Source organism: Aspergillus ibericus (genome assembly GCF_003184845.1).
Source record: "Aspergillus ibericus CBS 121593 unplaced genomic scaffold BO80scaffold_23, whole genome shotgun sequence".
Lineage (NCBI taxonomy): Eukaryota > Fungi > Ascomycota > Eurotiomycetes > Eurotiales > Aspergillaceae > Aspergillus > Aspergillus ibericus.
This window is the reverse complement of record NW_020292121.1, coordinates 458,258-484,770: the sequence shown is the minus strand read 5'-3', so window position 1 is coordinate 484,770 and position 26,513 is coordinate 458,258. Positions and strand designations below refer to the sequence as shown.

General features: G+C 52.7%; 12 protein-coding genes across 12 annotated transcripts; 7 read left to right on the top strand and 5 right to left on the bottom strand.

Annotated features, from left to right (window-relative positions):
• Positions 1-577: 577 nt before the first annotated feature.
• On the bottom strand, positions 578-1,545 carry BO80DRAFT_465509 (uncharacterized protein). Its single transcript, XM_025722722.1, has 3 exons — positions 1,376-1,545; positions 844-1,329; positions 578-790 (listed from the first exon to the last, which is right to left on the bottom strand). Exons 1-3 carry the CDS (start codon positions 1,505-1,507, stop codon positions 743-745), a joined length of 666 nt encoding a protein of 221 aa, XP_025574707.1. The 5' UTR covers positions 1,508-1,545; the 3' UTR covers positions 578-742.
• A 127-nt stretch (positions 1,546-1,672) lies between these two features.
• On the top strand, positions 1,673-2,864 carry BO80DRAFT_425881 (uncharacterized protein). Its single transcript, XM_025719628.1, has one exon. It carries the CDS (start codon positions 1,730-1,732, stop codon positions 2,495-2,497), a length of 768 nt encoding a protein of 255 aa, XP_025574706.1. The 5' UTR covers positions 1,673-1,729; the 3' UTR covers positions 2,498-2,864.
• A 536-nt stretch (positions 2,865-3,400) lies between these two features.
• BO80DRAFT_107169 (TIM-barrel enzyme family protein) lies at positions 3,401-4,592 on the top strand. The gene is made up of 3 exons (XM_025713379.1): positions 3,401-3,601; positions 3,651-3,796; positions 3,848-4,592. Exons 1-3 carry the CDS (start codon positions 3,514-3,516, stop codon positions 4,451-4,453), a joined length of 840 nt encoding a protein of 279 aa, XP_025574705.1. The 5' UTR covers positions 3,401-3,513; the 3' UTR covers positions 4,454-4,592.
• A 15-nt stretch (positions 4,593-4,607) lies between these two features.
• On the top strand, positions 4,608-5,368 carry BO80DRAFT_502712 (SDR family NAD(P)-dependent oxidoreductase; the record flags this gene model as incomplete). The annotated part of the gene is made up of 2 exons (XM_025724336.1): positions 4,608-4,659; positions 4,723-5,368. Coding segments are annotated over 2 exons (696 nt in total), but the record flags the coding sequence as incomplete, so codon positions are not given.
• Positions 5,369-7,612: 2,244 nt separating this feature from the next.
• On the top strand, positions 7,613-9,882 carry BO80DRAFT_425880 (Zn(II)2Cys6 transcription factor). The gene is made up of 5 exons (XM_025719627.1): positions 7,613-7,711; positions 7,761-7,861; positions 7,907-8,594; positions 8,641-9,353; positions 9,410-9,882. Exons 1-5 carry the CDS (start codon positions 7,637-7,639, stop codon positions 9,681-9,683), a joined length of 1,851 nt encoding a protein of 616 aa, XP_025574703.1. The 5' UTR covers positions 7,613-7,636; the 3' UTR covers positions 9,684-9,882.
• A 969-nt stretch (positions 9,883-10,851) lies between these two features.
• Positions 10,852-12,688, bottom strand: BO80DRAFT_502710 (glycoside hydrolase family 43 protein; the record flags this gene model as incomplete). Its single annotated transcript, XM_025724335.1, has 2 exons — positions 10,852-11,078; positions 11,122-12,688. The coding sequence occupies 2 exons, from the start codon at positions 12,686-12,688 to the stop codon at positions 10,945-10,947; spliced, it is 1,701 nt and encodes a 566-aa protein (XP_025574702.1). The 3' UTR covers positions 10,852-10,944.
• A 94-nt stretch (positions 12,689-12,782) lies between these two features.
• Positions 12,783-15,144, bottom strand: BO80DRAFT_465504 (kinase-like protein; the record flags this gene model as incomplete). The annotated part of the gene is made up of 4 exons (XM_025722721.1): positions 12,783-13,682; positions 13,746-14,044; positions 14,265-15,003; positions 15,138-15,144. The coding sequence occupies 4 exons, from the start codon at positions 15,142-15,144 to the stop codon at positions 13,012-13,014; spliced, it is 1,716 nt and encodes a 571-aa protein (XP_025574701.1). The 3' UTR covers positions 12,783-13,011.
• Positions 15,145-15,657: 513 nt separating this feature from the next.
• Positions 15,658-16,571, top strand: BO80DRAFT_425878 (uncharacterized protein; the record flags this gene model as incomplete). The annotated part of the gene is made up of 2 exons (XM_025719626.1): positions 15,658-15,993; positions 16,058-16,571. Coding segments are annotated over exons 1-2 (617 nt in total), but the record flags the coding sequence as incomplete, so codon positions are not given.
• On the bottom strand, positions 16,449-18,859 carry BO80DRAFT_107028 (C2H2-type zinc finger protein). Its single transcript, XM_025713378.1, has 6 exons — positions 17,344-18,859; positions 17,159-17,299; positions 17,030-17,106; positions 16,955-16,982; positions 16,846-16,908; positions 16,449-16,789 (listed from the first exon to the last, which is right to left on the bottom strand). Exons 1-6 carry the CDS (start codon positions 18,635-18,637, stop codon positions 16,689-16,691), a joined length of 1,704 nt encoding a protein of 567 aa, XP_025574699.1. The 5' UTR covers positions 18,638-18,859; the 3' UTR covers positions 16,449-16,688.
• A 1,020-nt stretch (positions 18,860-19,879) lies between these two features.
• Positions 19,880-20,834, top strand: BO80DRAFT_425874 (uncharacterized protein). The gene is made up of 2 exons (XM_025719625.1): positions 19,880-20,381; positions 20,525-20,834. The coding sequence occupies exons 1-2, from the start codon at positions 20,133-20,135 to the stop codon at positions 20,684-20,686; spliced, it is 411 nt and encodes a 136-aa protein (XP_025574698.1). The 5' UTR covers positions 19,880-20,132; the 3' UTR covers positions 20,687-20,834.
• Positions 20,835-20,861: 27 nt separating this feature from the next.
• Positions 20,862-24,635, bottom strand: BO80DRAFT_357392 (DEAD/DEAH box RNA helicase; the record flags this gene model as incomplete). The annotated part of the gene is made up of 5 exons (XM_025715837.1): positions 20,862-21,136; positions 21,192-23,603; positions 23,673-24,084; positions 24,138-24,437; positions 24,495-24,635. 5 exons carry the CDS (start codon positions 24,633-24,635, stop codon positions 20,862-20,864), a joined length of 3,540 nt encoding a protein of 1,179 aa, XP_025574697.1.
• Positions 24,636-24,938: 303 nt separating this feature from the next.
• Positions 24,939-26,497, top strand: BO80DRAFT_383729 (HMG-box domain-containing protein). The gene is made up of 3 exons (XM_025716930.1): positions 24,939-25,633; positions 25,692-25,994; positions 26,045-26,497. Exons 1-3 carry the CDS (start codon positions 25,088-25,090, stop codon positions 26,147-26,149), a joined length of 954 nt encoding a protein of 317 aa, XP_025574696.1. The 5' UTR covers positions 24,939-25,087; the 3' UTR covers positions 26,150-26,497.
• Positions 26,498-26,513: the final 16 nt, after the last annotated feature.

The window sequence follows — 26,513 nt, the reverse complement described above, 5'->3', positions numbered from 1 at the left end:
GGAGGGGGGGTGCGTCCGACGTCCATGAGAAGGATGGTGAGGTCTTTGTTTAGGGTGGTGAGTTGGGTGTAAAGGTAGAGGAGCTCGGATTGTTTGGTGTCGAAGGTGCCGAGGAGGAGGATTGTAGGACCCATTGTGTTGTGTGGCGGTGGTGGTGTGATGGTGGTGTGGTGTGAGGAGGTGGGTTGTAAACAAGAGACAGTTATAGTTCTTGAGTGGTTTGGATGGTTTAAATGTGTTACAGCGGGGTGGCAAGAACTAGGTAGTTACAGTGTTACACAAGTAGCATGATCATCCTACTACTATGTAGTAAATAAATTAATCGCGCAGCGTCATACTGCAGATGGTCTGCACTAATGCAGCTGCCATTCATTAGGGCTAGTCATCCTATTCATACATACAGAGCCCGTAACATTCCATATCCCTGTATATACTCCGTAGATTATTTCCCAACCCTAGTAATACGCTATTCCATATAGAACAAGGCTGTATTTCTACCAATGTTTCATAGACAGCTGCTATGTATGAGAACGATTACATACGGGGGTAAGGTGTAATAGTACTTGTAATATTACAGCTCGAAGATAAACCACAACTGCTAGTTAGTTATGATATTGTTGAGATTAAGTCATTCAGGCCATTTTCGACATACAGGCTTCACGGTGGAGACACAGCCATAAACTGCACTTTTCGAAACCATGTATACATGTGATGTGCTAACCCAGTTTTCAGAAGTTCTGGCTCAATAATAACTCGTGTTGGGGGGTAGGCCCTGTAACTGATCATTTTTCTGGACATCGGGGCAGTTAGTATCTGGTGTTGTTGCACTGGTGATCCACGAACCAATAGCTTTCCGAAACTCTTGACAAGCTCGACTTCATACTCGCAGTAGGCTTTCTCACGAACGCCCAGATCTGTAAATGTCATGGCAACATCAAAATCAATCCAGACAGTTCTACTACCGGACACAACGAGTATATTCTTTGGATAGATGTCATGGTGATGGATCAGTGCTCCATGAATTTTACTGATCCCCTTAACCGCATAGCGAAACAGATCATCCGAATAATTCACGCAATTGAGCTTTTCGGCTACCGGGAAATACTCGAGGATTATCGCCCTCGGTAGAAATCGATCTTTCCGGAAGTGATTCAGCTGTGGGTTAAAATCGGCCGGATCGAGGCGATCAATGAAGCCGTGAAAGAACGGAACAAAACCACTATCACACACGCCAAATTTGAGGAGGTTATGATATGCATTTAACTCGCAACGGAAACGGTTCAGGTCGCGACCTCTTCTGCTATAACCTGGATCCCCATTATCATGGAACTAATTAGTTAGTGTCGTCCTAGAATCGCAACGAAGCTTGACTGACTAGTTTCATAACGCGTGTCTTTCCGCATATTCGTACTTCGAATACAGTCGAAGCTTCCGAGCGGCTGATCTCCCGTTGAATGACAATATCGCGGGGATCTAATTCAAGCGAGCAATCACCTTGCGGAGCCATGGCTGTTGTATGAGCTACATGGGGTCGGGGGCTGTGGGTAAACTGAGTTGGTTCGGGCAGGCCCAGAACACGCCTTTCTTAACTTACATAACCTTTCTAAAGTCATGTGATGTCTCGATTCAAAGCATCTCAAGCGCCCCGCATTGTTCCGGAACCTCAACCATGGTATGACCCACCCTTACTTCGGCGGCTTTGCGTTTCCATGGCAATAGAGAATTGAGAATGAATACTCAATCACTTCTGCATTATCTCTCCATTGCTCCCCCGACTATACCAAAACAAGGGACCAATCCTGGTCCTAACACCACAAATCCTCAGTATGATGCAGACGACATTACTGAACTCGTCCTGTGGCCGGAATTCAGCTACACCGTTATCATTCAACGGTACGGAGAACTATTGAATTCGACGCAGATTCGTCCTGACCCATTTACCTCACCTCCTGCCCCACTGAGAGATGAACCAACGTTTCATCTTCGTTTCGCGGATCTCATTATGAACCGGGTGAGACGCGGCCTTCGAGCTGGTTTTGCACAACTCGCGCCGGAGCTCCAAATAGGGCAGCTTTCTACTATAACAATAGACGGAGGGGGATCTGCACGGATCATCAATCAGTTCAGGCCAGACGCAGCGTTTATTGTCGTCGGTGCAAGCCTCACCACAGGCGTCAATCGAGCGCCTGGGGACTTGAAGGTCTCCTGGAAGTGGAGATCTTCCATGCGCTTTTCACAAGAGCTGATGGACCAGCGAGAATATAAGCAGGTTCTGGCTCAAGTGAATTTCTATATGGAACAGCACCACGCCCGGCACGGGTTTATCCTCTCGGACGCCGAGTTGGTAGCAGTGAAGCGACTGAATGGGAATGGTCGGTTAGCTGTCGCTACATCCATTCCATGGTCAAGCGGAGGTGCCGGGAGGCTTTCGGTATTGCTAGGACTGTGGTATCTTGGGATGCTAGCAGCTGAGAACAATAATTGGTCTCTACACTAGGCTCATCTTTCTCTTCATGCTCAGTGGTTCTCCAAAATCACTCGACAGATAACGCCGAAAGTCGGCTTTGTACGCCGCCTCGGTTGCACATGATTCCAACCATTTGCAAGACCCTCTTACTGCTTGCTCGCGTGGCCCAGAAAACAAGACATCCATCTGGTGGGAACCTTGGTGGCGACGGAGTACTCACTGGGCGCTATGACCGGATCTTCTTCAGTCCCTTTATCCACTGTCTTGCAGTTAAGTATAAGCTTCCATGCAAAAGTATAGTAATTATACTTAGGCGGTTGTTTATTGTAGTCGATATTCTTCTCTCACTAATTAAATAAAAGGAATCCTAGTTACAGAAAGTAGACTAGGTTCTGGGTGTGCTGGAGGAATACAAGGTAAATAACTTGAGAAACTAGAAGTGGGTATATATTGTAGAGTGTTGTCCTAAGTTGATCATCCATTGATAAGTATTACTACAATGTAGGAGATCTACTAGTTATTATCTATTTTCTAAGAACAATCTAAGTAGATAAGCTCTAAGGTATTAGCCCATGGCTGAATATATCTAGCGAAGCCGCAGCATCATAATAAGCAAAGATTAAAGCTGGGTGATTTAAAATAAGAAATGGCCCGGGGGTTGTCCAGTCTTCCCTTGTATCTACGATACATGTAATATTACAGCGCTACGTAATGTTACAAGTAAGGCATGGAACAAATAATTACCAGTAGTCTGTTTGCAGGATAGTGTATCATTGATGAGGGTTCCAAACAAGCCTCTATTTACAGGGATATAGAATCCGGTTACAGACACCTCTGTACTATGTGGTATCCGTACTAGATGGAGTTAGTCGATGGGTCAATGAAATCATAGCTGATGCTGAAGTCTCCACTCATGAGGTGTCTTCTGCAGTTCTGCAGTTGCCCCTCATACCTCTCAATCCGTCCCTCCCGTAACTTAATATCTGACACCCGTCCTGCCACCTCTACAGCATCCCTACTATCACAGCACATACGATATACTGAAAATGCCCCGCCCAACAACCAGACAAGAAGTCCTCGCGCGTCTCCGCCAAACCATCGCCGATGGTTCCATCATCGTCGGCGCGGGTGCTGGTACCATTCCTCCACCTACCTCTACTCCATATGAATGCTGATGATCTAGGAATCGGCCTCTCCGCCAAATTCATCGAAAAAGGCGGGGCCGATCTCATCCTCGTCTACAACTCGGGGCGTTTCCGCATGGCGGGTCGCGGATCCCTCGCCGGCATGATGCCCTACTCGGATGCCAATGCTGTCGTCTTAGACATGGTATCCCCCTCCACCCATCCAGTTACCACCAACCCTGCTAATAAGGTACAGGCAAATGAAGTCCTCCCCATCATCCAAAACACCCCCGTCCTCGCCGGCGTCTGCGGCACTGACCCCTTCCGCGACATGCGAGTCTTCCTACAACAACTCCGGAACATCGGCTTCGTGGGGGTACAAAACTTCCCCACGGTCGGGCTGATCGACGGGAACTTTCGCGCCAATCTCGAAGAAACGGGGATGGGCTACGACAAGGAAGTCGAGATGATTCGCATCGCCCGGGAAATGGATCTCGTGACGACGCCGTATGTGTTTACCGTGGAGGAAGGGGAGAAGATGGCGCGGGCGGGGGCCGATGTCATTGTGGTGCATTTGGGATTGACTACGTCTGGGACGATTGGCGCGCAGACGGCCATTGGGTTGGATGAGAGTGTTACTGTGGTTCAGGAGATTCGGGATGCCGTGGTGGAGATTAATCCGGAGGTGATTGTGTTGTGTCATGGGGGGCCGGTGGCGGGGCCGGACGATGCGGCGTATGTGTTGAAACGGACCAGGGGAGTGCATGGGTTCTTTGGGGCGAGTAGTATGGAACGCTTGCCGGTGGAGAAGGCGATTGAGGAGAATGCGCGGTTGTTTAAGGGGATTAAGTTGGATGCATAGGATGTATAGATTTGTATGTGGATAGGTGCCACCGGAACCCAATCGGGTAATTTCCCGGTGTCCAGGATAATTAACCGACCCGTGTTGGAGTATTTATTATGCCCTCTATCCTACTCAATCATACCCATACACATACACATCCTAGCTTCTCATCATGTCGCGTCCCCTTGAAGGCAAACTCGCCATCATCACTGGTGGCTCCCGCGGTACTTCCTCCCCCAAATCCTCCACACGCATCCCCCCACATCCTCCCCCACTAACAACCCCAGGAATCGGCGAAGCCATCGCCCACAACCTCGCCAGCAAAGGCTGCTCCCTCCTCCTAAACTACACCTCCCCCAGCTCCTCCACCCGCATCACCACCCTCTGCGAAACCCTCTCCACCACGCACTCCATAACCTGCATCCCCATCCAAGCCGACCTCTCCACCCCCGAACCCGCCATCAGCACCATCCTCGCCGCCGCAAAAACCCACTTCACCTCCCCCACCACGGGCACCCTCACCATCGACATCCTCATCAACAACGCTGGCGTCAGCAAAGACCGCTTCCTCAACGACCCCTCCCCCAACAAAGGCCCCATCGACACCCCCTACTTCACCTGGCACTACACCATCAACGTCCTCGCCCCGCTCCTCCTCACCCAAGCAATCGCCCCCTACCTCCCCACCTCCCCCCCGCACGCCGGCCGCATCGTCAACATCTCGAGCATTTCCTCCTCGCTTGGATTCACCGGCCAGTCCGTGTACGGGGGGACCAAGGCCGCCTTGGAAGCCATGACGCGGACGTGGGCGCGGGAGTTGGCCGACGTGGCGACAGTCAATGCGGTGAATCCGGGGCCGGTGGTGGGGGATATGTATTTTGCGACGGGGGAGGAGTTTTGGAAGCAGATGCAGGGGTTTCAGGATAATACGCCGTTGAGTAAGTTGGTGGAGGGGGGTGGGGATGAGGGGGTGGAGGGGCTGGGGGAGGAGGAGAAGAGGTTGATTCGGGAGAAGATGGGGGGACGGAGGCCCGGGTTTACGGCGGAGGTGGCGGGCGTGGTGGGGATGTTGTGTACCAGGGATGGGGGGTGGTGTACGGGGAGTGTGGTGTGTGCGAATGGGGGGTTGAAGTTTACTACTTGATGCTGCCGCTAGGTGGGGGAGGCTGGTGGAGGGGGGGGAGGGGGGAATTGTTATTTGTTTGTGTCTGTTAGAGTGGGCTTCATACTTAAATCAATTAGTAGATAGACTATGTTTAAGAATGTCAAGTTCGTTTTTATAAAGTAAACAGTCCCCTCTAAGACCTAGTCACTAAGATGACCACCAACTAACAGACCTACCTATAGTAGCATGTTCCTACCAATCACCACAAACGAATCAAAAACCATGAAACTCAAACATAAGATAACCACCTAATCCCCATTACAATCATATTCCATTCTTCTAAGAATAGAAACCCCACCTAATCAAAGAAAGTATTTGTAGGGTATACAAGATCCGCACTTAGGGCTCCTGCACGGTCCCGTGCGTGACTGCCCTAGCCCTAATTCCCTCCCCATTCCAACAACTATGGATGGGTAACTTCGTGTCATGAATATCAGATAAGTATTATGGATAGCGTATTTACCTATTTCTTTCTGTTAGAAGAATTGAAATAAGATGCAGTAATCCTACATAGAGAAGTAAATTTATCATTTCATGGTACATTAAGTTATAGTGTTACTATTGACAACTCAGTGATCACAGTTATGATAGAATAGAAAGGCACCATATGACAACAGTATTGCGATATAACTTATGCTTCAAGAATGAATTGGTCACTGAGCATTCATCCTAGGGTCACTACTTTATCTAGGCGGCAGGATGTTACTGTTAGACAACCATGACTGCGGCCAGTGGTAACGTCTGATGAGTGGAGACGGGAGCGGTTTATCAGTATTGGAATATATAGGATAGGATACATTAGGATAGAGATTGTAGCGCTGTGACAGGTATTGTTCTATCATATTGATATCCTAAATGTGATGGATTGTATCTCATCGCTAGAAGTGGCATAACTGCTTAATTTATTTTGTCGGTATTAATCACAGCTGAGAGCAGAACGGTATTGTTGCGAGAATAGACGACAGCAATCTGATTGTTTTTGGGCCTTATTGAGGCGTCAAAGAATAAATTGATTCATTTAGTAGGCAGCTGTCATGAATAGTGAGTACGTAGGTAACCTATCTGTATTGCAGCTCGTACGTGTGCAACTCCAAGAACTGGAATATAGGATATGCTGGATATGCTGTGTTTAACATATCAGAATATCGTGTTGAAATTGATGCCTGTATTCTTTCCATAATTCCATCAGCCCGGAACTAGTTGGATCTGGCTTTGGAACTTTGTTGGTTAACCTCTGATGTTTCTATATTCCAGGAATAATTGATTGCTTTCCAGGTTTTGTACAGCTTGTCAGGTCTAGAATGCTTTAGCTGGTCAATATACCGTTCATGCCGATAATAGTGAGTGTATTGCTGAGTATTGGCGTGGTGCTGATCTTATCGCTTGCTTTGGTAGATTGTCTCGATATGATACTGTCTGGTTTGAACTCTATCTGTTCCAACGGGTTTGGTCTGTGGAATGGGTTTAAGATTCCTGCTGTCATTATTGAATAACCCCATGCTAGTGCGGTTGATGTAATGGGCTGAGCAGAACACCATATCTGTGAAACAGCTGGACTAGATCCAATCTCCAGTACTTCACATATACCTGTTTGACAAGATTCAATGTTAGAATCGATTCACTGCTCGATTGCTTCATCGTCGGTTCGTCATGGTTGATTGGTAAATACCACATAGATGTGTCAGAGCATAGGATGTGAAAATGCATCGTGGCAAAATTGGAGGTCTTGTTTGATGGTTGTATATTGTTCTTGGAGAGAGTTGTCAAGGGTCATGAGGTGTCGTATAGTATTCATCGGTAGATATGCCATATTAAGGGTTTGTGATTTCGTTGTGGAAATTAGTAATATTTGAAACTGTATTATCTGCTCCTGATGCAGGCTGATGGAAAGAGTAAAAACAGCCTCCAGGGTTAAGTGGGGCTGCTGACGACGACCACTTAGTCATCGACAGGCAGCGATCGCCTCATTTTCCTTCCTGACGGCGGCTCTAGCAAGTTGCAACTTCGGACAAGTTCAATCCCGGTGGTCTTGCAGCATGGATGATGCAGATGCCTTGGCCCCACGCGGTGGGAGGGCCCGGAGTGCATGTGACCTGTGTCGACATAAAAAGGTAGGGCATGCTGAGATCCGTCAGTCAGATGCTAATCTGCATACTGTAGATCCGCTGCGATGGCGAGAAACCCGCGTGTGAAAACTGCCATTTTGCCGGCGTCGTCTGCACCTTTACCTTTACCGGTCAACCTCGGAAGACCATCCGAGAGTATGTCCTCTGCCTGAGGCAGGATCAATGCTAAATTGTTTTCAGGCAGCTGGCAGAGGCTAAAGCCCGCGTGCGGGAATTGGAAGAGTTCATTGCTGCGCGGGATCTCCCGTTATCAGGCTCCCCACTGCGCGGTGAGCCGTCGCGGATCTCCTCGCCAGAGTCGCCGCTGTCACTCGACTCAGCGCCGTCTCTGCCTCAAGACTCGTCCGTCTATGACACGGCCTTGGAGATCTTCCAGCAGCACCTCGAGTGGTCGTGGCCGGGAGTGGCCCATTCGCCCCAGCGGTCGTCTTTCTATGCTACTATCTACCGGCAGACGGGCACGATCTTGGACATGTCTGGCTTCTGGGCTCGTGTGACCGATGTCTACAAGTCACAGTATCCTGCTACTCAGGCGAGAATTGCCTCTCCCAAGTGGCCTAGTTACCCGCTCATCCAGCAGTGTCTGGAGTACTACTCGGCCGAGGGTCTATACGCCGTCTTCCCTGTCATTGACATTGCCGCTGCTCAAAGCATCATCACCGATCATGTCACCGGCCGGGAGGCCCCCCGCATTGCCGACCGAGCTTGTCTGTTTGCTTTTACCGCCTTTGTCACGAAGCTGCATCACCATCAGCCCATGTTTGCGAATGCCGACTCGGACGGCTACGCGCAGGCCGTCCTCACCCTCGTGCCGAAACTCATGCTCGAACCGAATGACGTGCGCAAACTCGAAGCCCTCCTCATCCTAGTAAGCCACACCATAGTCCCCATGCATAAAGCCACTGACCTTGTAGGCCCTCCACATCGCCCCCGCCGGTCAACCCCAACAATCTCAACTGCTCCTCTCCATGGCCATCCGCATTCTCTACCACCTCGGCGCCCACCGTAAATCCCCCCTCAACCCCACTGACCCATCCCACGCCCACCTCCGCGCCATGTTCTGGGTCTGCTACACCATGGACAAAGAAATGTGCATCCGCTCGTGTCTCCCTCCTCTCCTGCAAGACGTCGACTGTGACCTCGACTTCCCCACCACCTACGTCGAATCCTTCGACCTGCAATTCCTGCCCCCGGCCCCCGCCACGCCCCGTCTGCTTCTTCCCACCGACCTCCGCGTCGCCATGCTCAAATCCAAAGTCTACCACGGGTTGTACTCGTGCCAAGCGATGAGATTCCCCGAAGCCCGTCGTCTCGAACGTATTCGCCAGCTCGATCAAGAACTCAGCGACTTGAAAGCTAGCTTTCCCGTCGGGTTCCGTCCGGAATCGTTCAGTCCGGGGGGTTCCGAGAGTACCCTCACTTCGATCAACTTTCATAATCTCGGCCTGCGGGGGATTAACATCCATCTGGAGTATTATTACTGTTTACGGAAATTACACGAAGCGAGCTTCACGGGGCGTTTGTCGCTGCCGCTGCCGTCCAGTCTAGAATTATATTATCAGGCGTCGCGATCAACCCTCTTGTATTATTTGCGCGTCAGCGGGTTGGTGGATCGGTTTAGTTTTTGGTACCCTGCTTTCCCCCATTATCACCACTGCTGGGAAAGTATGCTAATGATGATAGGATCCACGCCCAATTCATCCTCTCCGCCATCCTCTCCCTCTTCTGGTGTCTAATTGAGGGTCCTACCGCAGCAACCTTTACTCGTGATCTGCGGATTCTCGAGGATACGAGGGACCTGTTTGCTTCCTTTCAGGGTTCGAATCAACACCCCCCCTCGCATACGCAGTCACCAGAGAAACAATTCTTTCCACCCGCGTACCTCATGCACGAGTTTCTAGTCATGTTGATTGCATTAGCGCGGCAGGCAGTGACGCGGACGAAAGGGGGAGTGTGAGCTTGCTGTGATTATTGTTATGAATGAAGGTTGCATCGATGGGTTGCATTATGCATTCATTATGCATTGTTGGTTGGGGTTTGTTTCTACTTCATCTGTAAATATCCATTTCATTTCCTTCGTGTTGAGCATGTCGGTGTGCATATAAAATCCTGATTAGCAACCGGAGTGAGAAATACACTCATGGGTTCTCCCCCCCTCTCCTCTCTATCTCTCCAGTGTCATCTAATCACACCCAACACAAAACCCCATACCTATCCCTCCCCCCCTACTCCTCTTCCCCCCCCTCCCTCTGCTCCTCTTTCCACCCCTCCCTCCCCACCCACCACCAACAATACCACACCGCCCGCAATCACCCACAGAAACCCCCCTTCCAGCATCGATCCGCCCCATCCACTTCACTCACTCACATACATACATCACTGCCCAATTCCCAGTATTCATGCTCAAACTACTTACATATCCCTACCATCTATCTCTATCTCCATCTATCAAAACCAATCCATCTCTCTTAAGCAGTTAGAGTACGTGATCACCCCTCCTATAATATCCTGCTTGCTTGCTTTGTATGCTTCCCTGCTAATCGCGTATTATTCTCTTTAGCGGATTAGGTTTAGGTTTAGTCGAGGCAGGTTCTGTCTCGGTGGAGGACTGGTATAATGGCGCGGTAACTAACTAGCAAGATCACATATGGATATGTCAGCACCAACATACACCGTGGTAGTAATGTGAATATGTCCGTCAAGGATGGAATATCTGATGGGCTTTGTTTCGATAGGTCGGGTTGGTTATTTGTCATGATGGAGTGAGCGTTGGGGTGTAGTCGGGCCCGGATGGTAGGGTGGTGGTGGTGGTGTGCAGGGAGGTTGAGGGTGTTAGGTGGTGGTTGGGGTTGGGGTTGGGGTTGGGGTTAATGTGTGGTAAGTAGGGGCGCTGAGGAGGAGGGGGATGATGGTGTTGCTGAGTGGAGGTTGGTTTGGGTGGGTTTATAGGCTACCACTTTGGGGATTAGTATGTAGGGCTGAAGCTGGGCATGTATTATGGGTCTATGTGAGTGGTGTAGTGTGAGAAGTGACTGTCTATTATAAGAGACTGCTGTTCTACAGACTGCTGTTTTACAGACTGCTGTTCTACAGAGAGTAAGGTTCATCTGCTACTATGATTATCCACTCCTTGATCAAATATCTCAAACGTTAGGCAGCAGCTATTGAAAAGATAGTAGAAAGTCATAAAGACAGTCACTGCCTAAGGTGTCAGCGCCCTACGCCACATCGCTCGGCACGATCCAATCATAATCAATCTTCTGTCCCTGTCCTTCATATCTCCAGCGACTGAGATAAGCGGGCGTCGAGCCAGACCCGCCGTTGGTCGTCGTATATGCACCCACAGGAGAGCCTAATCATCAGTATCCAGCAGATTGGAATGCAAGCAAACGTACCGGTAAATGGCCCCGTCCCACCACTCACAATTCGTGTATCTGCGTACCCGATCACACTCCACTGATTGGGGTTATGAGATGGGGCAGATGCAAAGGCATATGTTGTGTCGTTGACAGCTTGAATCTCCAGCCGGATGGATTGCCATGTCGTGGGGACAGGAATAGTTTGTTTAGGAAGAAGACCGTCGTAGTTACCATGGCCTTGTGCACGGAATCTGAATACCCGGTCGGTCTGGTTCTCGGATAGGACAATGCCCAGGTCGATGTGCTGATCCTGGGTCAGAAACACCGTCACGCCGGCTTCTTCGTCGGCTGTCTTGGGATCAAAGGATATGTCCACGCTATACGTGAACAAGGTGTCGGTCTGTCGACGCGTGATCAGCGTCAGGCTATCATTCGGCTGGAATGCTGCCGTCCCTGTCAGGTTATAAAACGACGGAGTCAGTTGGAGAGTATTCGGATGTCCCTGCGGCGAAACCACAAAGTCATCTACATTCGGATACCGCCAGTACACAAAGTGCGCGGGAATCGAAGAGCCCGGGATGAAATCGATCCGATCAGGCTGATCGATCCAACTCCCCTCGCCCACGGAAATATTCCTATCCCGTGGCGGCAGGGGCCCACGCATCTCCCCCCGAACCGGATGAATCGCCGGCCACTCGCCCTCCTCCCAGACCGCCGGCGCCAGAACCGTCTCTCGTCCCATGGGATAATTCTTCCACGCCGGTCCAGACCGGGTACTCAGGGCCACAGCCCACCAGTGTCCGCTTCCATCCTGGAAGAGGTCGGCATGCCCGACGGTCTGGAAATACTGCGTCGTGTTGCGGTTCGTCAACAGCGGGTTCCGCGGATAGGCCTCCCACGGTCCCGTCCGATTCCTCGATCGAGCCATCATCTCGGAGTGGCCGAGTTCCGTACCGCCCTCGGCGATCATGAGGTAGTAGTAATCATCTTTGCGGAACATGTGAGGGCCTTCGGGACTGGCGCCACCGGTGCCGTTCCAGAGGTAGTGGAGGGGACCGGTCTCGCCGGTGCTGAGGTCGAGGGAGTACTGCACAATATGGTTCCCGGAGGTGGCGCCGCTGTTCGCCGAAGTCACGTAGACGGTGCCGTCGTCGTCCCAGAAAATATCCGGGTCGATGCCTTGTACCTCGAACACGAGGGGGTCGCTCCATGCGGAGTCGCGGTATGGATCTGTGGTGGTGAAGAGTAGGCCCTTGGTCTCGGGTCCGAGGAAGGAGACGATCAGGTAGAAAGTTCCATGGCGGTAGCGGAGGGTTGGGGCGTAAATGCCACCTTGTTGGCCGGTGGTGTTCCAGAGATCGGGGATTTGAGTGGGGCGATTGAAAGCGTTGCTGGCGAGTTTCCAGCTTTGTAGATCCCTGCTGGCGTAGACAGGAAGTCCGGGGTACGCGATAAAGGTGGATGTGACGCAAAAGGTGGTGCCTTGCTCGGGGACGTGAGCGCAGGTTGGGTCCGAGTGCCAACCGGGAAGAATAGGATTAAAGTAGCTGTGACAGAGCACAGTAGGTGCCAGGAGAACGGCCGAGGCAAGGGAGAGCCACATTATGAGCCACCTGGTGAAGTGTGGGGTCCATTTCGATACGAGACCATGGGGTAGGGCTTTATACAGCCTTAGTTAAACACACGGATCATATTACCCAATACGTTGTTGCCTAGGTAGGGTCCAACAGAGTATAAAACCAGTTTAGGCTAAAAGGTTGAATGCACTAATCATCTGGTATCCTGCAGATCATGATCTTGGCTCCTCTATTCAGGCTGTTCCAGACCTCGGGTCCACCCAGAAACCCATCCCTCAGCCAGGGCGATAGGTTGTGAATACTCCGTACTCCTGGAGAAAATGAGATCCATACCACTGACAAGCAAACATCAACAACCATAAATGTCCATGATAGCTTTGAATGAAGGGTCGTGCGAAAGCTGCGTGGCAGTTGGACGTTTCTCGGGATCGTAGGTAAATACTTTATTCATGATGGATAGGACATGTTGTTGCTCAATTGGATCGGCATCCGGACGACGTTTTGCAATTATTGATGCAAGGCTCTCCTTCGGAATGGGTGCCGGAGATTGATCATACCAGACATCACGGCCCTCGGGGTGATTGTAGAGGCCTCTCCACTGCGCAGGGAGTGGTCCCAAGGACATGGTCATCGCAGTCATTACTCCACCCTTATTCCGGACCACAAATGGCTCATAGCGAAGGTACAGTTCGGAGAAGATGACCAGATAACTCCACATGTCGCAGGCAAAGCTTGGGGCACTCCCATGGAGGCGTTCTGGGGAGCAATATCGCAACGGGGGAAACCCACGTTGAGTCACCGGGTCGTCAAGCTTCTTCGCCAGACTAAAGTCGCCGAGATAGAAGTCATCAGTGCGTAAGTCCTCAGGGACCCGCAGGGACTGGACACGCTCCCCTTGCTTCCAGAGTTTCACCTCGGGTATGATTTGCTTTACTGGCCGACCGAGTGCCTCGTATTTGGCACTCCTGCTGAGATTGTGGAGAGGGACCATCCCCCACATGCAGTTCGCCGGATTCACGTCTGCGGGCTGTTCGTTAGATGTTGACCAAAGCGTAAGCGGGCAGGGAGGCAGTTTCCACTCACCACGGTGCACGGTTCCAGCGTTGTGTAGATTCTCCAGGGCCTCGAGCAATTGCCGAGCAGCAGACATGCGAGGAACCACGGGCATAGTATGCAGGAGAAGAGAAGTGATGCATGGCCCCATCAAGGGAAACACGAGGACCCGATGGTGGCCGTGGTGTCCAGGAATGGAAAAGGAGTCTCGATAGATGACGAGGTGGGAGGTATCCTGGACGGTTTGAATGATTTCATCCTGCATGCGAATGTCGTTGGCCCCCCACTCCCCCAAGGCCAGGACTTTGAGGACCACTTGCTCCTTCTCTCTTCATCTACTCCGTACTCTCCATCTACTCTCCATCTAGGTGGAGACAGGAAGGTGAACCGTGAAGGCAGAGCTGTGCCTTTAACAGGTGATATGTGGTGTGCTCAACAGGAGTCGATCTGGGTGTTGAAAGAGTCCAAAATTCAAAGCCCCAATGCCCAAGTCTGTTCCCTCCATCCGCGAATACGAATCGGCTGCACATCTTAGTATAGAAGCAATACGCCACCGGGAGAAGCCCGATTTTCACGGCTCGGGTCAGATAGCTGAGCGCCACGGCAAGCTGGCCCAGCCTGGCCGCGAGCGCGGCAAACTCGTCTGTGCCTGGCCAGATCATAAGGATGTATTGTTCGTCGCCAGCTTCTAATGGCTTGTTTGGATTATCAAGTGCCATTTCAATGCTTAGTCCCCAGGAAGGGTCGTTTTCCAGCACTTTCTGGGCTTTTTCTTCTCGAGTCTCTGGAGACAGGGCCAGGAATTCCTGGAGCTGGATGTTCGCCCGCACCACAGGCGGGGTAGGTGCATCGCTACCTTCAGAGGCTGGCAGCACGAACCTGACATCGTTCGGTAGAGCAAGGAGCTTGATATCGAACCGGTTCGACCACTCGCGCAGTTCTGCTTCGAGTTCTTGGAGTTCGCTTCGTCGAGCGAACCATAAAATCTGGTTTCGTCCCCGCTGGAGGAAGCCTGAGCTTTGGATCTTGCCCATACTGCTGGCGACCTTGTTGGCTAGCCTGGTCAAGTACCTTGCAGTGTTTTCCAGGAGCTTTTCATCATCATCGGAGAGCTCGTGCTTTGAATTCTGGCGCCGTCTCTCTTCGAAGTACTGGATAATCTTCTTCACGACCCGTAGGTCCCAGTTGAAGCGGTGCAGGAGAGATTCTGCATCGTCGGAGTAGGCGGCGCTGGCGGAAAAGAACTTGATGATAATATCGACAGAAGTGACCACCGTGCCAAAGATGTCTATAATGGATCCCAGATTGGGGGCATGGGCGAGCCGCAGAAGGGATTATCGCCCGTGCTAGACTTGAAGAGGGCGCTTAGGATAATATATCCGGGGGAACCCCTCCATATGGCCGTGTTTTGAATCACGAAACGACTCATAGCCAATCGAAGTAATGCACGTGTACACTGACATTTAGATCATCTCACAGCCCGCACACGAAGCACTCATTCCATTGGATGGTCAGTTGTGTCGGAGCTCCGATGAAACGGGCGCGGAAGTGCGTCCAAGCGGCTCACTAATGGACCGGACATTTCTAAAAAATCTTAAGCTTCCAGCGCGTAGCAAATGGCTGATGTTGCACAGGATGGTGGAGGCAGAGATGGAGGGGTTTTTGTAAGAATCGCTTGCAGAGGATGGACAGAGTGCTTGTTTTCAACAACTTCAGTCATGATGCAGCACCCTTTGCAAGCGATGTTTAGAAGCATCCATCCATACTCCGAGCATCAAATACTGCATAAGTATACTCACCAATCAATCAATCAAAATACCCGTTGATACTTTACAAACGCATGGTCAAATCCCCGAGCGATATCCCGGTTAGTCAGCACAGACCACCAACCAGAAACCGACGTCATTTCATTTCCCCGTCCCCGGAGCTCAACAAACACCGACCAACACCTCCCATCTATCCCCAAATCACTACCACCATCAGTAACCCACCCAACCTCTATCAACATGTCTCTCCGACTTCCTCTCCGCCGAATCCACCTCTCCCGCGCGATACTCCAGCGCCCAATCCCCCACCACCCATCCCCAATCCGCTCCCTAACCACCGCCTCCCTCCGTCTCACCTCTCCCCGAACCGCATCCGTCGTCTCCGATCACCCCGGATACACCACCACCACCACCACCACCAACCGCACCACCAACAGAACCTACTCAACCACACCCACACCCTCAACCGGAAAACCAACCGCCGACCTCATCGTCGACGAACTCCAAGAACTGTACGCCTACTCCCCATCCCCCCCTCCCAACCCATCCCCCAACTAACACTAAATCAAAACACAGCTACGAAGTCGCCAAAGACGAATTCGAAATCGCGACCGAAAGCACCGACTCCGCGACCATCTACGCGGCCTCGGATCGGGAATCCGCGCGGGATGCCCTCGATGAACTTGTCGCTGTGTATACGGTTTATACGCGGGATGGGTCGTTTGTGAGTCAGACGGCGGATGCAAAGGGACAGGGGCAGGGGCAGGGGGTGGTACAGGGCGTGGTGGATGTGGATACGGGGTTGAATCCGGAGGAGGTGGAGGAGGGGGTGAGGAGTGAGGTGAGGAGACGGGTGGGGACGAGGGTGAGGGAGTTGGTGGGGGCTGTGGAGGCGTTGGAGGAGAGGGCGAGTACGCATGATTAATTTCTTTCACTAGTTTCTATGGTTGGGGTTGATCGTTGTAATAATCTAGGGATGGGGTGAGAAAGACTATTGTGGTGGTGGTGGTGGTGGTGGTATGTTCATTAGCGTAGTACACATAATCTGATAGATATGATATGTGAGGAATATAACGTCGTCGTCCACTCATGACTGATTTTATCGAAACACTACTCCGAGTCGTTCCCGTGCGCCGTCCCTCCACTGCCGTACTCCGTTCATCCTGAACTCCGTGCTTCACTGGATTATCTGGTATGTGGTATCGTCTCACGCCACTTCGGGAAAGGCCAGGCCGAATTGCTCCACCGCGGGGGAGGGCATCATGATGTTTTCTTTATGGGTTGTTTTTAGATGTCGTTTTAGTTGGTCTGGAGCTATTAGATGAACTCTCGGATTATGTGGATGGCTGGTGGTGGTTACGTACCGTGTCGCGTGAAGCTTTTCGTGCAGCCGGGGTGGTGGCATTTATGTCTGCGTTCGCCGTGTGCTAACTCTGTTAGTATATTGAAACAGCAGCTGGGGTGCATGCTTACTTAAACGGTGACTGGACATGTTGGAGGACTGGGGTGGTTAGTCTAGTTGGTACCTCTGGTTCTGACTCAACTTACATCGCCGGTTTGAAAGTCACACCCCGGGTGTGTACACTTGAACGGTTTCTCGCCGGTGTGTGTCCGCGAATGGGTTTCTGTCTGGTCAGCTTGTCCGACATGACATACCGGGAAACATGACAAACATACTCAGCTCGCTGCTGTCGGTAAACGACTTCCCGCATTCACTGCATTTGTACGGCTTCTCCCCCCGATGACTTCGCTCGTGCCGCTCCAACGTCGCCTGTCGCGCAAACATCTTTCCACACACCGAGCATTTGAAGTTTTTGTCTGCGCTATTAGCTAATGCTTAACTGCTGGAGGCAAGAACTTACAGTTACTGTGTGTCAGGAAATGTCCCTGCAGTTTCGACTTTTGCGAAAATGGTTCGTCTGGTCGATGACACCCCTCCCAGCAGCAGTAGTAACCTGTGCCTTTGGCCCCCTCCACGGTTGCCATGTGGCTCGCCACCAGATGTTCCTGCAGAGCACACGCGTCGGCAAAGGTCGCCCCGCAGCGCATCTTCACCCCCTCTGTCGTGGTGGTCCACTGGCAGATAAATAACTCGCTGTCCGGGGCATACTCCGGACTGGTCAGGACGGATGAGGTGCCCCCATCCAGCGGGGGCGGGGTCTCGCCTGGACTCAGCTGGGAGCTGACGCTCGATCGCGAGTGGCGGGAGTATGGCGAGTATGGGGCATAAGGATGGACGTGGGCATGTCCGTGTGTGCGACACCGGTGGACATGCGTGCGGCATGGCTTCCAGTTGTTGGTGGGCTTCTGCGGGAGAGCCGGGCTCTTCATTTCGGTCGGGGGATGGTGGTGGTGAGGGATATGAGGGATGTGAAAGCAGGTAAACGAGTTCGAGACGGCGTCGTCGGCGGGCTTGTCCGGAACAGGACAGGCCTGTGCTTCGTGGACATGGAACTGATGGCATCCTGACAGGTCCGGACATGCGCCCATCATGTGGAAGACATCCGCCGGGTTGACGGCGTTCTGTAACGGTAGCCACGGATTCGCGGCATGGTGAGCATCCTTGGAGAAATCGTGACAGTGGAAATGCTGATGGCTGTGAGAGTGACAGTGGGACACGGGTGCATAGGAGTTGAGGAACGTGTCATTCGACGGGACCGGGGCCATCAGGCCGGTGGCGGGTTGTGTCACGGTCTTGGGCTGCTCCTGTGACGGTGGGATCGTGGTCGGCGATAGCAGGTCGTTGGCTTCGAGGTTGAGAGGAGACCCCAGCCCTAACAGGGACTCCAGAGTGTGCTCGCCGTCTACATTGCTGCCGGCATCGAAGCAGTGTTCATCAAAGCAGACCGGATCGACGTTCTTGCAGTGATCTTCGTCGCAGTGCGCTGCGGAGCACACTAACGCCTCATCGCAGTCGACGAAGCCATCGCAGACGGAGGAGCAGTTGACGGAACAGTCGTCTACATCGCAGCAGTCCTCGTCAACGTGGCACTGCTCATCCACCTCGCAATGAGGTAGCGGGGTGTGTACCTGGTCGGAACAGTTCCATTGCTCCGGCTGAACCTCGGAGGGATCTTCGGTCTCTTTTCCATCCAGATGAAAAGCCTCCCAGTGGCACTCGAGACAAAAGTCGTCTTTCTTCGTGTGAGAAGCCATGGTGCCGAGACCAAATTTCTGGACTCAGAGATGCCGAACAGAAGATGTATCAACGATGGCCCGAGGCAGACAGTCACACTAAGGTGGTACGGACAATCCGTAGAGCAGGCGGGGGATAGATGCCTGTCTTTGTCTGTCACGGAGCACGCAAGTGGCGAGTTAGCCCTGCCCTCCACACCACGCGAGCGGGAGAGTCCCTTACCAATAGAAAGGAGGGAAAGGAGCAGGTCATGCAAAAGATCGTCCAACGGGGCTAGAACGGTTGGTGCAACTGGACTATGCGCAGAGACAGGAATGAAGAATCGCCGCTGCAACAATCGGAGCGAGAAAAGACAGACCGCCTAAGAGCGAGGGGATGAGGACCTTGGGGGCCAGCATGAGGACGCGATTGATGGATAGCGTCGAGAGTATGAGACTCGGTGGTGGTGGAGTTGGGCTGGAGCGATGATTGCTGGAGGAGAGAGAGGAATACGGAATAGGGCAGTCTTTTTCGGTAAGGTTACCGTTTGCCGTACGGGCGACGCAGATCTAATCGGCGCTGGGGACCTTGGGGGTGAGGACCTTGGGGGATGGCGTCATTAGTCGGGTGGCCTCAGGGCGAATGACACGGCCCCAAATGTCAGTTCGACAGCGATGTTTGCAATACCTCGTTAGATGCTCCGTACCAGGTTATGATCCACCGGAAATTCTCCAAATTGCTGACGGCGTTTGTTCCAGTTGGTTCAGTCCAAAGTCATCGACAGTCGTTCAGGCGGAAAATTCTGTGCCGATTCTGCCTGCAAAACGGTGCCGCCTTGGTTAGGTTCAGCCGTACCATGGACCTTCTGCATGGGTGTATGAGATGGATTATTCTGCAGGCTGTTGGTCGACTGCTCCCGTAGAATGTCTGACCGGACTCCGGCACAGATACCACATATTAATTGCCTATAATATCTGGCAAACGTTCCTGCATCGCAACGTCACCTGACTGTCCAGAGGCGCTTTCTCAAGGTCGAAACTTACCACAATTTCCTATAACATCAAGTACGAAGTAGATCAAGTAGAATCAAATCAGCAGCCAGTCTTCTTCAAAATAGCTAAATTGTATCCAATGCAACCAATAAGCCCCCGAGGGGAAAATCAAGAAATTCATGCTGTCTCGATGTGGCACCGTCCATGTGTTAGCGGCTACCCACGTGCCGCCCGCCGCCCGCCGTCTCCGGCGTTCCTCCGCGTCACTCCTCACTCCTATCAACCCTTAGCTATCTACGTATTATCTTCTATCGCGACCTAGCGACTAGCGACTCCTGACCTTATCCTAAACACACATCATCCACATCCACTACATCACTCCCCACACAAACACCCATCACCACCTCCCACAACCCAACCCAGTCCAAAGCAAGCCAATTAATCCACCCCGCATATCCCCTCACCAACGAACCAACCCCAAGATCTCACCAACACTACCCCAAACCAATCCACCACCAAACAACAAGACCAAAAAGGAATCAACATGGGCAACATCTGCTCCCGATCCTCCAACCCTTCCGACTCCGAAGCCTTCTCCACCCCCGGCCGCGTCCTCGGCTCCAACCCACCAGACGATCCCGCCCCGCGCGCCCCGCTCCCATCCAACGCCAAATCCAACCGGACTGGAACGGGGACTGGAACGGGGACTGGTCGAACAGTAGGTTCTGCGCCTGCGTCGGAGAATACGGAGGGGACCGCGGATGCGAGGGTGAATGCCGCGTTGGCGGCTCAGGTATGTCCTCCCCCCTTCTCTTTCTCTGTATCTCTCTAGCTTTCTGGCTGTCTTTATGTCGATTTGGTTGGGTTGGTGACGGGGCATGAATTTGTGCTTTATGTGGAGGAGCTGTGGTCTGGATGATGCTAATATTGGTATAGAAACGAGCCGAGTCCGCGTCGACGGCGAATAAAGGAAAGCTGGGGACTAAGTTGGCGGCGCAAAAGGCGCAGACGCAGACGCAGACGTTGAATCAGGCCAGTCGGGATGAAATTGCCGCGAGGGATGCGGATGGGGCGGCGGAGACGAGGAGGTGGCAGTGATTGTTGATTGATAGTCTCACGGATGGTGAGATATCGTTGATTTGTTGGTTGGAGTTGCTTTGCGGTTTAGCGTTACATTTAGATCGTTTCGGCCGGATTGGCTGTTGATACCATAGCTGACTTGTCTTTACATGATGTGATTCAGAGGTTAATAAGATGCCTATGGTACACGAGTCTAAACCACATTGTATCGTCCTCCCACCGGTGCCCGCGCGTCGCTGTCGGCGGCCGCGATGGTGCCCTCCTTCAGCAGTCGCATCAGCTCGCGCATCGCATTCGTCACCGCCAGCTCCGTCTCACCCTCAACAAGAATATATAATTTCGGGTTCTCGCCCGGTCCAGGCTCTTTGCCTGTAGCATAGAAGCTGCCCTTCGTGGTGATGGAGGTGCCCGTCGCTTCCAGGATCTTGGCCACGTTGGTGCGGTTGGTGACGGCCCACCGAGCTTTTTCTATAGCAAATATTAGCATCCGCTGTACAGATGAAGAGTATAGGCAATAACTTACGGGGAAAGTCGTTGATCTCCAGCGTAGCATGGAAAGCTCCCGCGTCCGGCCCGCGATTGTCGATAGGCACGCCAGATCTCATCACACCCGCCCGACTCAAGCGCGCGTGGATATCCGCCACCGCCGAGCCCACCTTGTCCAGAGGGTTCTTGGACGTGCTGTTCGGATCCTTCTCGGTCTTGTGCACCGTGATCTTACCATCAAGATCAATGCCCTTCGGGACACCAGGCAGCGAGGTAGATGCTGGTGCGGCGGCGGATTGCACAGACGAAATGGCCTTGTTGAACCGTTCCTCTGCCTGCTCGTTCTTCTCTTCCTTCTCCTCGTCATCATCACCCTCTTCTCCAGTCTTATACGTTCGTCGTTCACGCATCCGAGCGGCATCACGTTCCTGGTCCAGACGCTCCAGACCCTTGCCACCGAATCCGGAAGCACTGGCCTTCTCCTTGCCGGCCTTGACCTTCTCCAAGAACGCATCGACCAGCTTCTGCACCGGCTCCGGCACCTTCTGTCCACTCTGCTTCAATGCCTTGGCGATGTCGACTGAGTACCGCTCCTGATCCTCTGTGAGGAAAGTGACCGCTGTTCCGGTATTACCGGCACGTCCAGTGCGCCCGGCACGGTGAACGTAGTCCTCCAGATGGTTGGGTGCATCGTAGTTCACCACGAGCTTCAGCTGCTTGACGTCGAGACCACGAGCAGCCACAGACGTGGCGATCAGAACCGGGAAGATACCGGCTTTGAAATCCTCAATAGTCGAGTCGCGGTCGATCTGATCCTTACCTCCGTGGATGGACATGCAAGGATAGCCCTTGCGCATGAGCTCACGCAGGAGGGTATCGGCAGCTTCCTGACGATCCACGAAAATAAGCGACCGCGCATCCTCATTCTCGTCACTCGAATACAGGTTACCCAGGAGTTCGAGCAACCGCACAAACTTCTGATCATCGTTGCGCACTTCAACAATCTGCGTGATCTCAGGAGCCACGACACTCTTGCCACCAACCACAATTTCGATCGGTTTCGTCAGGGTCTTGCGGGCCAGCGCTTCCATATTCCGAGGAAAAGTAGCCGAGAACAGCACCGTCTGCCGGTCGGGCCGGATGTTGCCCATGATCTTCATCACCTGCGGCTCGAAGCCCATGTCGAACATACGATCAGCCTCGTCGAGGACCACGTAAGTGACCCGGCGGAGGTTGGTGACTCGACCGGCGTTGGCGGCGAGGAGGTCGATCATTCGGCCCGGCGTGCACACAATGATCTCAGCACCACGCTTCAGATCCGCAATCTGGTCCTTGATCGGGGCACCACCATACGCACAAACGGCCCGAAGGTTCAACGCCTTAAGGAATGGCTTACAGTCCTTGTGGATCTGCGTCGCCAATTCACGAGTAGGCGTCATGATCAGGCCAACGGGCCCTTCCATGTTGTCCAGCGGCCGCTGATCCTTAATGTGCCGGAACATAGGGATGAGGAAGGCAATAGTCTTACCAGACCCAGTCTTGGCCACACCGATCACATCACGCCCGGACATGATGGCAGGAATCGCCTGAGCTTGAATCGATGTAGTCCGCTCATAGCCCAGTTTATCGATCACGTCCAGAGTCTGTACTCCCAACCCGCATTGAGACCATTTCTGTACGGGCTTGGGAACGTCAACGCCACGGACTTTAATACCGTCCAGTTCCAGGCGCAGACCTGCCGCCTCCTCATCCGACATTTGCGCCAAATCCGAGGGTTCGGTGTAGAACTTCTTCCGGAAGGGTTCATATTCGACCTTCTGATGGTTCACAGCCGGGATATCCTTCTTCTTCTTGGCCTTGTTGGCAATGGCAAGGAAATCATCAGCATCTCCATCGCCGACGGCGGTCATAGCAATATCGTGCTCATCACCAAACAACGCCTCCGGCTGCTGCTGCTTGGCCCGCGAGAAAGTGGCGCCAACCTTCTTCTTCGGAGGTGCCGACTCGGCCAGCTCGGACATGAACGCATCCAAAGGATCGACTTCCTCCTCTTCTTCCGGGGCATCAACCTCCATCTGGTCCGCTTCTGGAACTGGGGCATCCTCCATCACGGTATCATCATTGGCATGTTCCACACCATTGGACTGAGCCTTGAGAGCTTCGCTCTGCAAGCGCTCCTCCCGTCTCGCACGTGCAGCAGCAGCATTCTCTTCCTCGGTCCCTCCATCGTGCATGTCGGCATCATCTTCCTCATCTTCAACGACCCCCGCAGATTCATTGGTCTCTTTCGAGTCTTCCAATGGTGGTGTAGGCAGTTTCTCGAGTTTCCTCCGCGTGGACTCTTCCTCCCCAAATCCCAGAGTTTTTGTAGCGGTTGACTTTTCAGTATCTGCAGCCTGCTTGGCTCCCAGGCCAAAACCGCCCACATTGCCTTTCGCTTTCAAGGTAGCTATGAGAAGTTCAGATCGAGTACAAAAAGCAGGGAGGGAGAAAGAGGGGCTGGGCCGGGGGGACATACCTGACGACGTGCTAGGAGTAGATTTATTCAGTTTAACCTGGGTAGATACGACAGCTGGTTTGACGGACGGCACGGGAACATCATTGCCCAGCACCGACGGCGTCGCTGGTGTAGAAGACGCACTCTTTGCAATCGCCTTTGGATCAAACTTCCCAGCATATGTACCGGGAGTAGCATCAACGCCTGGTGTTGCAGGAGACTGGGGAGAACTGACAGCCGGTGACAAACCAGACTTCCGATCAATCTCTTCCAAGATACTTCTCGCACCACCTGCCGCTGCAGCCTCTCGCTGTTTACGTTCCTTTTCGGCGGCTTGTTTCTGCTTCCAGGCCTCTAGCTTGGCAAGTCTCTCGGCCCTCTTTTCGTCTTCCGTCGGGGCTGCGGTTGCTGCTGGGGTTGACGGTTTCGATGTCTAGTCCATGTTAATGAGCTCAACCGGTAGATCAAGACTGGGGCAGGACGTACCTCACGAGACCTAGAGGTGGTATCTTTAGCCCGATCCCGGCTATCGTCCCGTCTAGACTTGTACTTCAAGTCAGCAGAATCATCCGTCCGCCTTCGAGCCCGGTCGCGGGAATCATCTCGCCTGCTTCGATAGTCCCTGTCGCGGCTTCTTCGACGGTGGTCATCTCGATCCCGAGACCGTCGTCGATCCCGAGAACGTTCTCTCCGATTGGGCCGGTATGAATCTTCATCGCGGTAATCGTCGCGTCTGTCTAGCGAGCGGTCACGTCTCCGGTAAGCATCGCGATCACGGTATCGTCTCTATATCGGCCGAACTGTCAGAACCGTCAAAAAAATGTTCCATACAATTAGACGCACCTCGGGACTGCGCGATCTGCGGTAACTCCTGCCATCGTCGCGCCTCCTCTCATAGCGATCATCGTCTCTGCGACTCCGTCTGGATGAGGAATACGTGCTGCCTACAGGTGATGGTGAGCGAGTATCCCCGTGGCGAGCCATTGTTGCAGGCCAACGATGAGTGAGTATTACTGAGACTCAAGAAAACTCGAGCACGTGGACGGGATACTAAAGTGAGTGTTACCCTCGCTTAAGATGAAAACGGTGGCTTATGACCAGACAGTGCCGATTATCCCTGGTGGCAATCCAGCTTCAGGTTGTAGATGTTGAAGTCCGACCGGAGCAATCCACGCCTCGGGCGGCATGAACCACTACGGGCTCACGTGATAGATACCGATATCAGATCGCTCACGTGAGAGCTCCGTTGCCCGATTCGGTATCACCCAAACGACAGCAACGCGACCCCAACCTCCCGCTTTCGTCACTGAGCTCCTGTCAAGTGGAACTCGCAACAAGCGCTAATACCCCCCAGTCGGTGGCTTTCTGCACCTTAAGTTCCTCCTCCCTACATCTTACCTTGGCCTTGCACCTACACCACTATCACTGTTTGGGCCATGCCTTTGAACCTAGCTCGGTGCGGAGGGGGTGTTCTCCAACACCTCCAACTTAGCAACGCCTTTTCTCGCCCTGTCCGTCAGGCCATCTCCCAGAGCCATGTTCGGCGCATGTCTCTGGCCACTCTCGGCCGCTTCGTGACCCCCAATGTCAGATACGCACCTGTCTCCGTTGCACTCTCCGGACACCTGACCAGCGGCTATGCGACTGCCGCTTCCCCCAAGAAACGCACCACCAAGAAGACGGCACCCAAGAGCATCGAGAAGGCGGCATCCAAGACCACCAAGAAACCCCGGGCAAAGAAGGTCCTGACCGAAGAACAGAAGGAGGCCAAGAAGGAGGCCAAGAAGGCAAGCGACCAGAAGAAGCTTGTCAAGGAGCTGAAAGTAACCGCCCTGTCGCCGCCCAAGAGGGTCACAAACTACTTCACCCTGGCCATGCTCTCGAAGTATGAAGAAATCAAGAAAGAGGGGAATTTGACGGGCAAAGATGCCTTCAAGGAGGCAGCTGAACGTGCCAAGACGATCAGTGAAGCGGAGCGCAAGGTTCGTATTTTGTTCTTACAACGAGGGCTGTTCTTGGTATCCTAACGAGACGATGCAGAAATTTGTCGCTGCCGCCGCTGCCAACAAAGAAGCCTATGAGGAATCACTCAAGGAGTGGGTCAAATCGTACACCCCCCTCGAAATCAAGCAGGCCAACGCCGCCAGGCGAAGACTTGCACAGATCCAGAACAAGAAGTTCTTCCCTATTCATGACGCTCGCTTGGTCAAGCGCGCCAAGATTGCCTATCTGTTCTATGCTGAGAGCCGCCATCAAGCCGGTGATCTGAAGCACATGCCTGTCCCCGAGCGTGGTGTGCAGATTGCTGAAGAATGGCGGGGCTTGACCGATGCAGAGAAACAGGTGTGTATCCCGAACCATTGGAACAGAAGGAGTGCTCACGCCACGAACAGAAATATGTACGTCAACAAGAAGCCGATGTCGAACGTTACCAGCGCGAATACAAGGAAGTCTACGGCGTGGAGGCTCCCTTTGTCGGAAGAAACACGTCTAAATGAACATTGTAACATGTCTGCCAAGCAATGGTGTTGGGCATTTGTTTTATTACCGGATGGCTAATGGTGTTTCAAGATGGACTTTGGGCGAGTTCTGTGGTAACGGAGTCTACGGAAACTTGTCTCAGCTGCTTACCTGCAATGTTCCACTCGGCTCTTGTATTTCTCATCTGTGACTTGACCTTTACCAGGGAGGAACTGTACGGATTACACTGAGGAAATATCACATTGACCGCCATAGGAAGACTGGTTGGCTCAATAAAGCCTCATAGGTGCGATATGGTGACGTATCCAAACCACGTGCGCGGGAGCGATCTCCGCCATCGTCTCACATCATCCAAGACTCGTAGTCAGAATGAGAGATTTC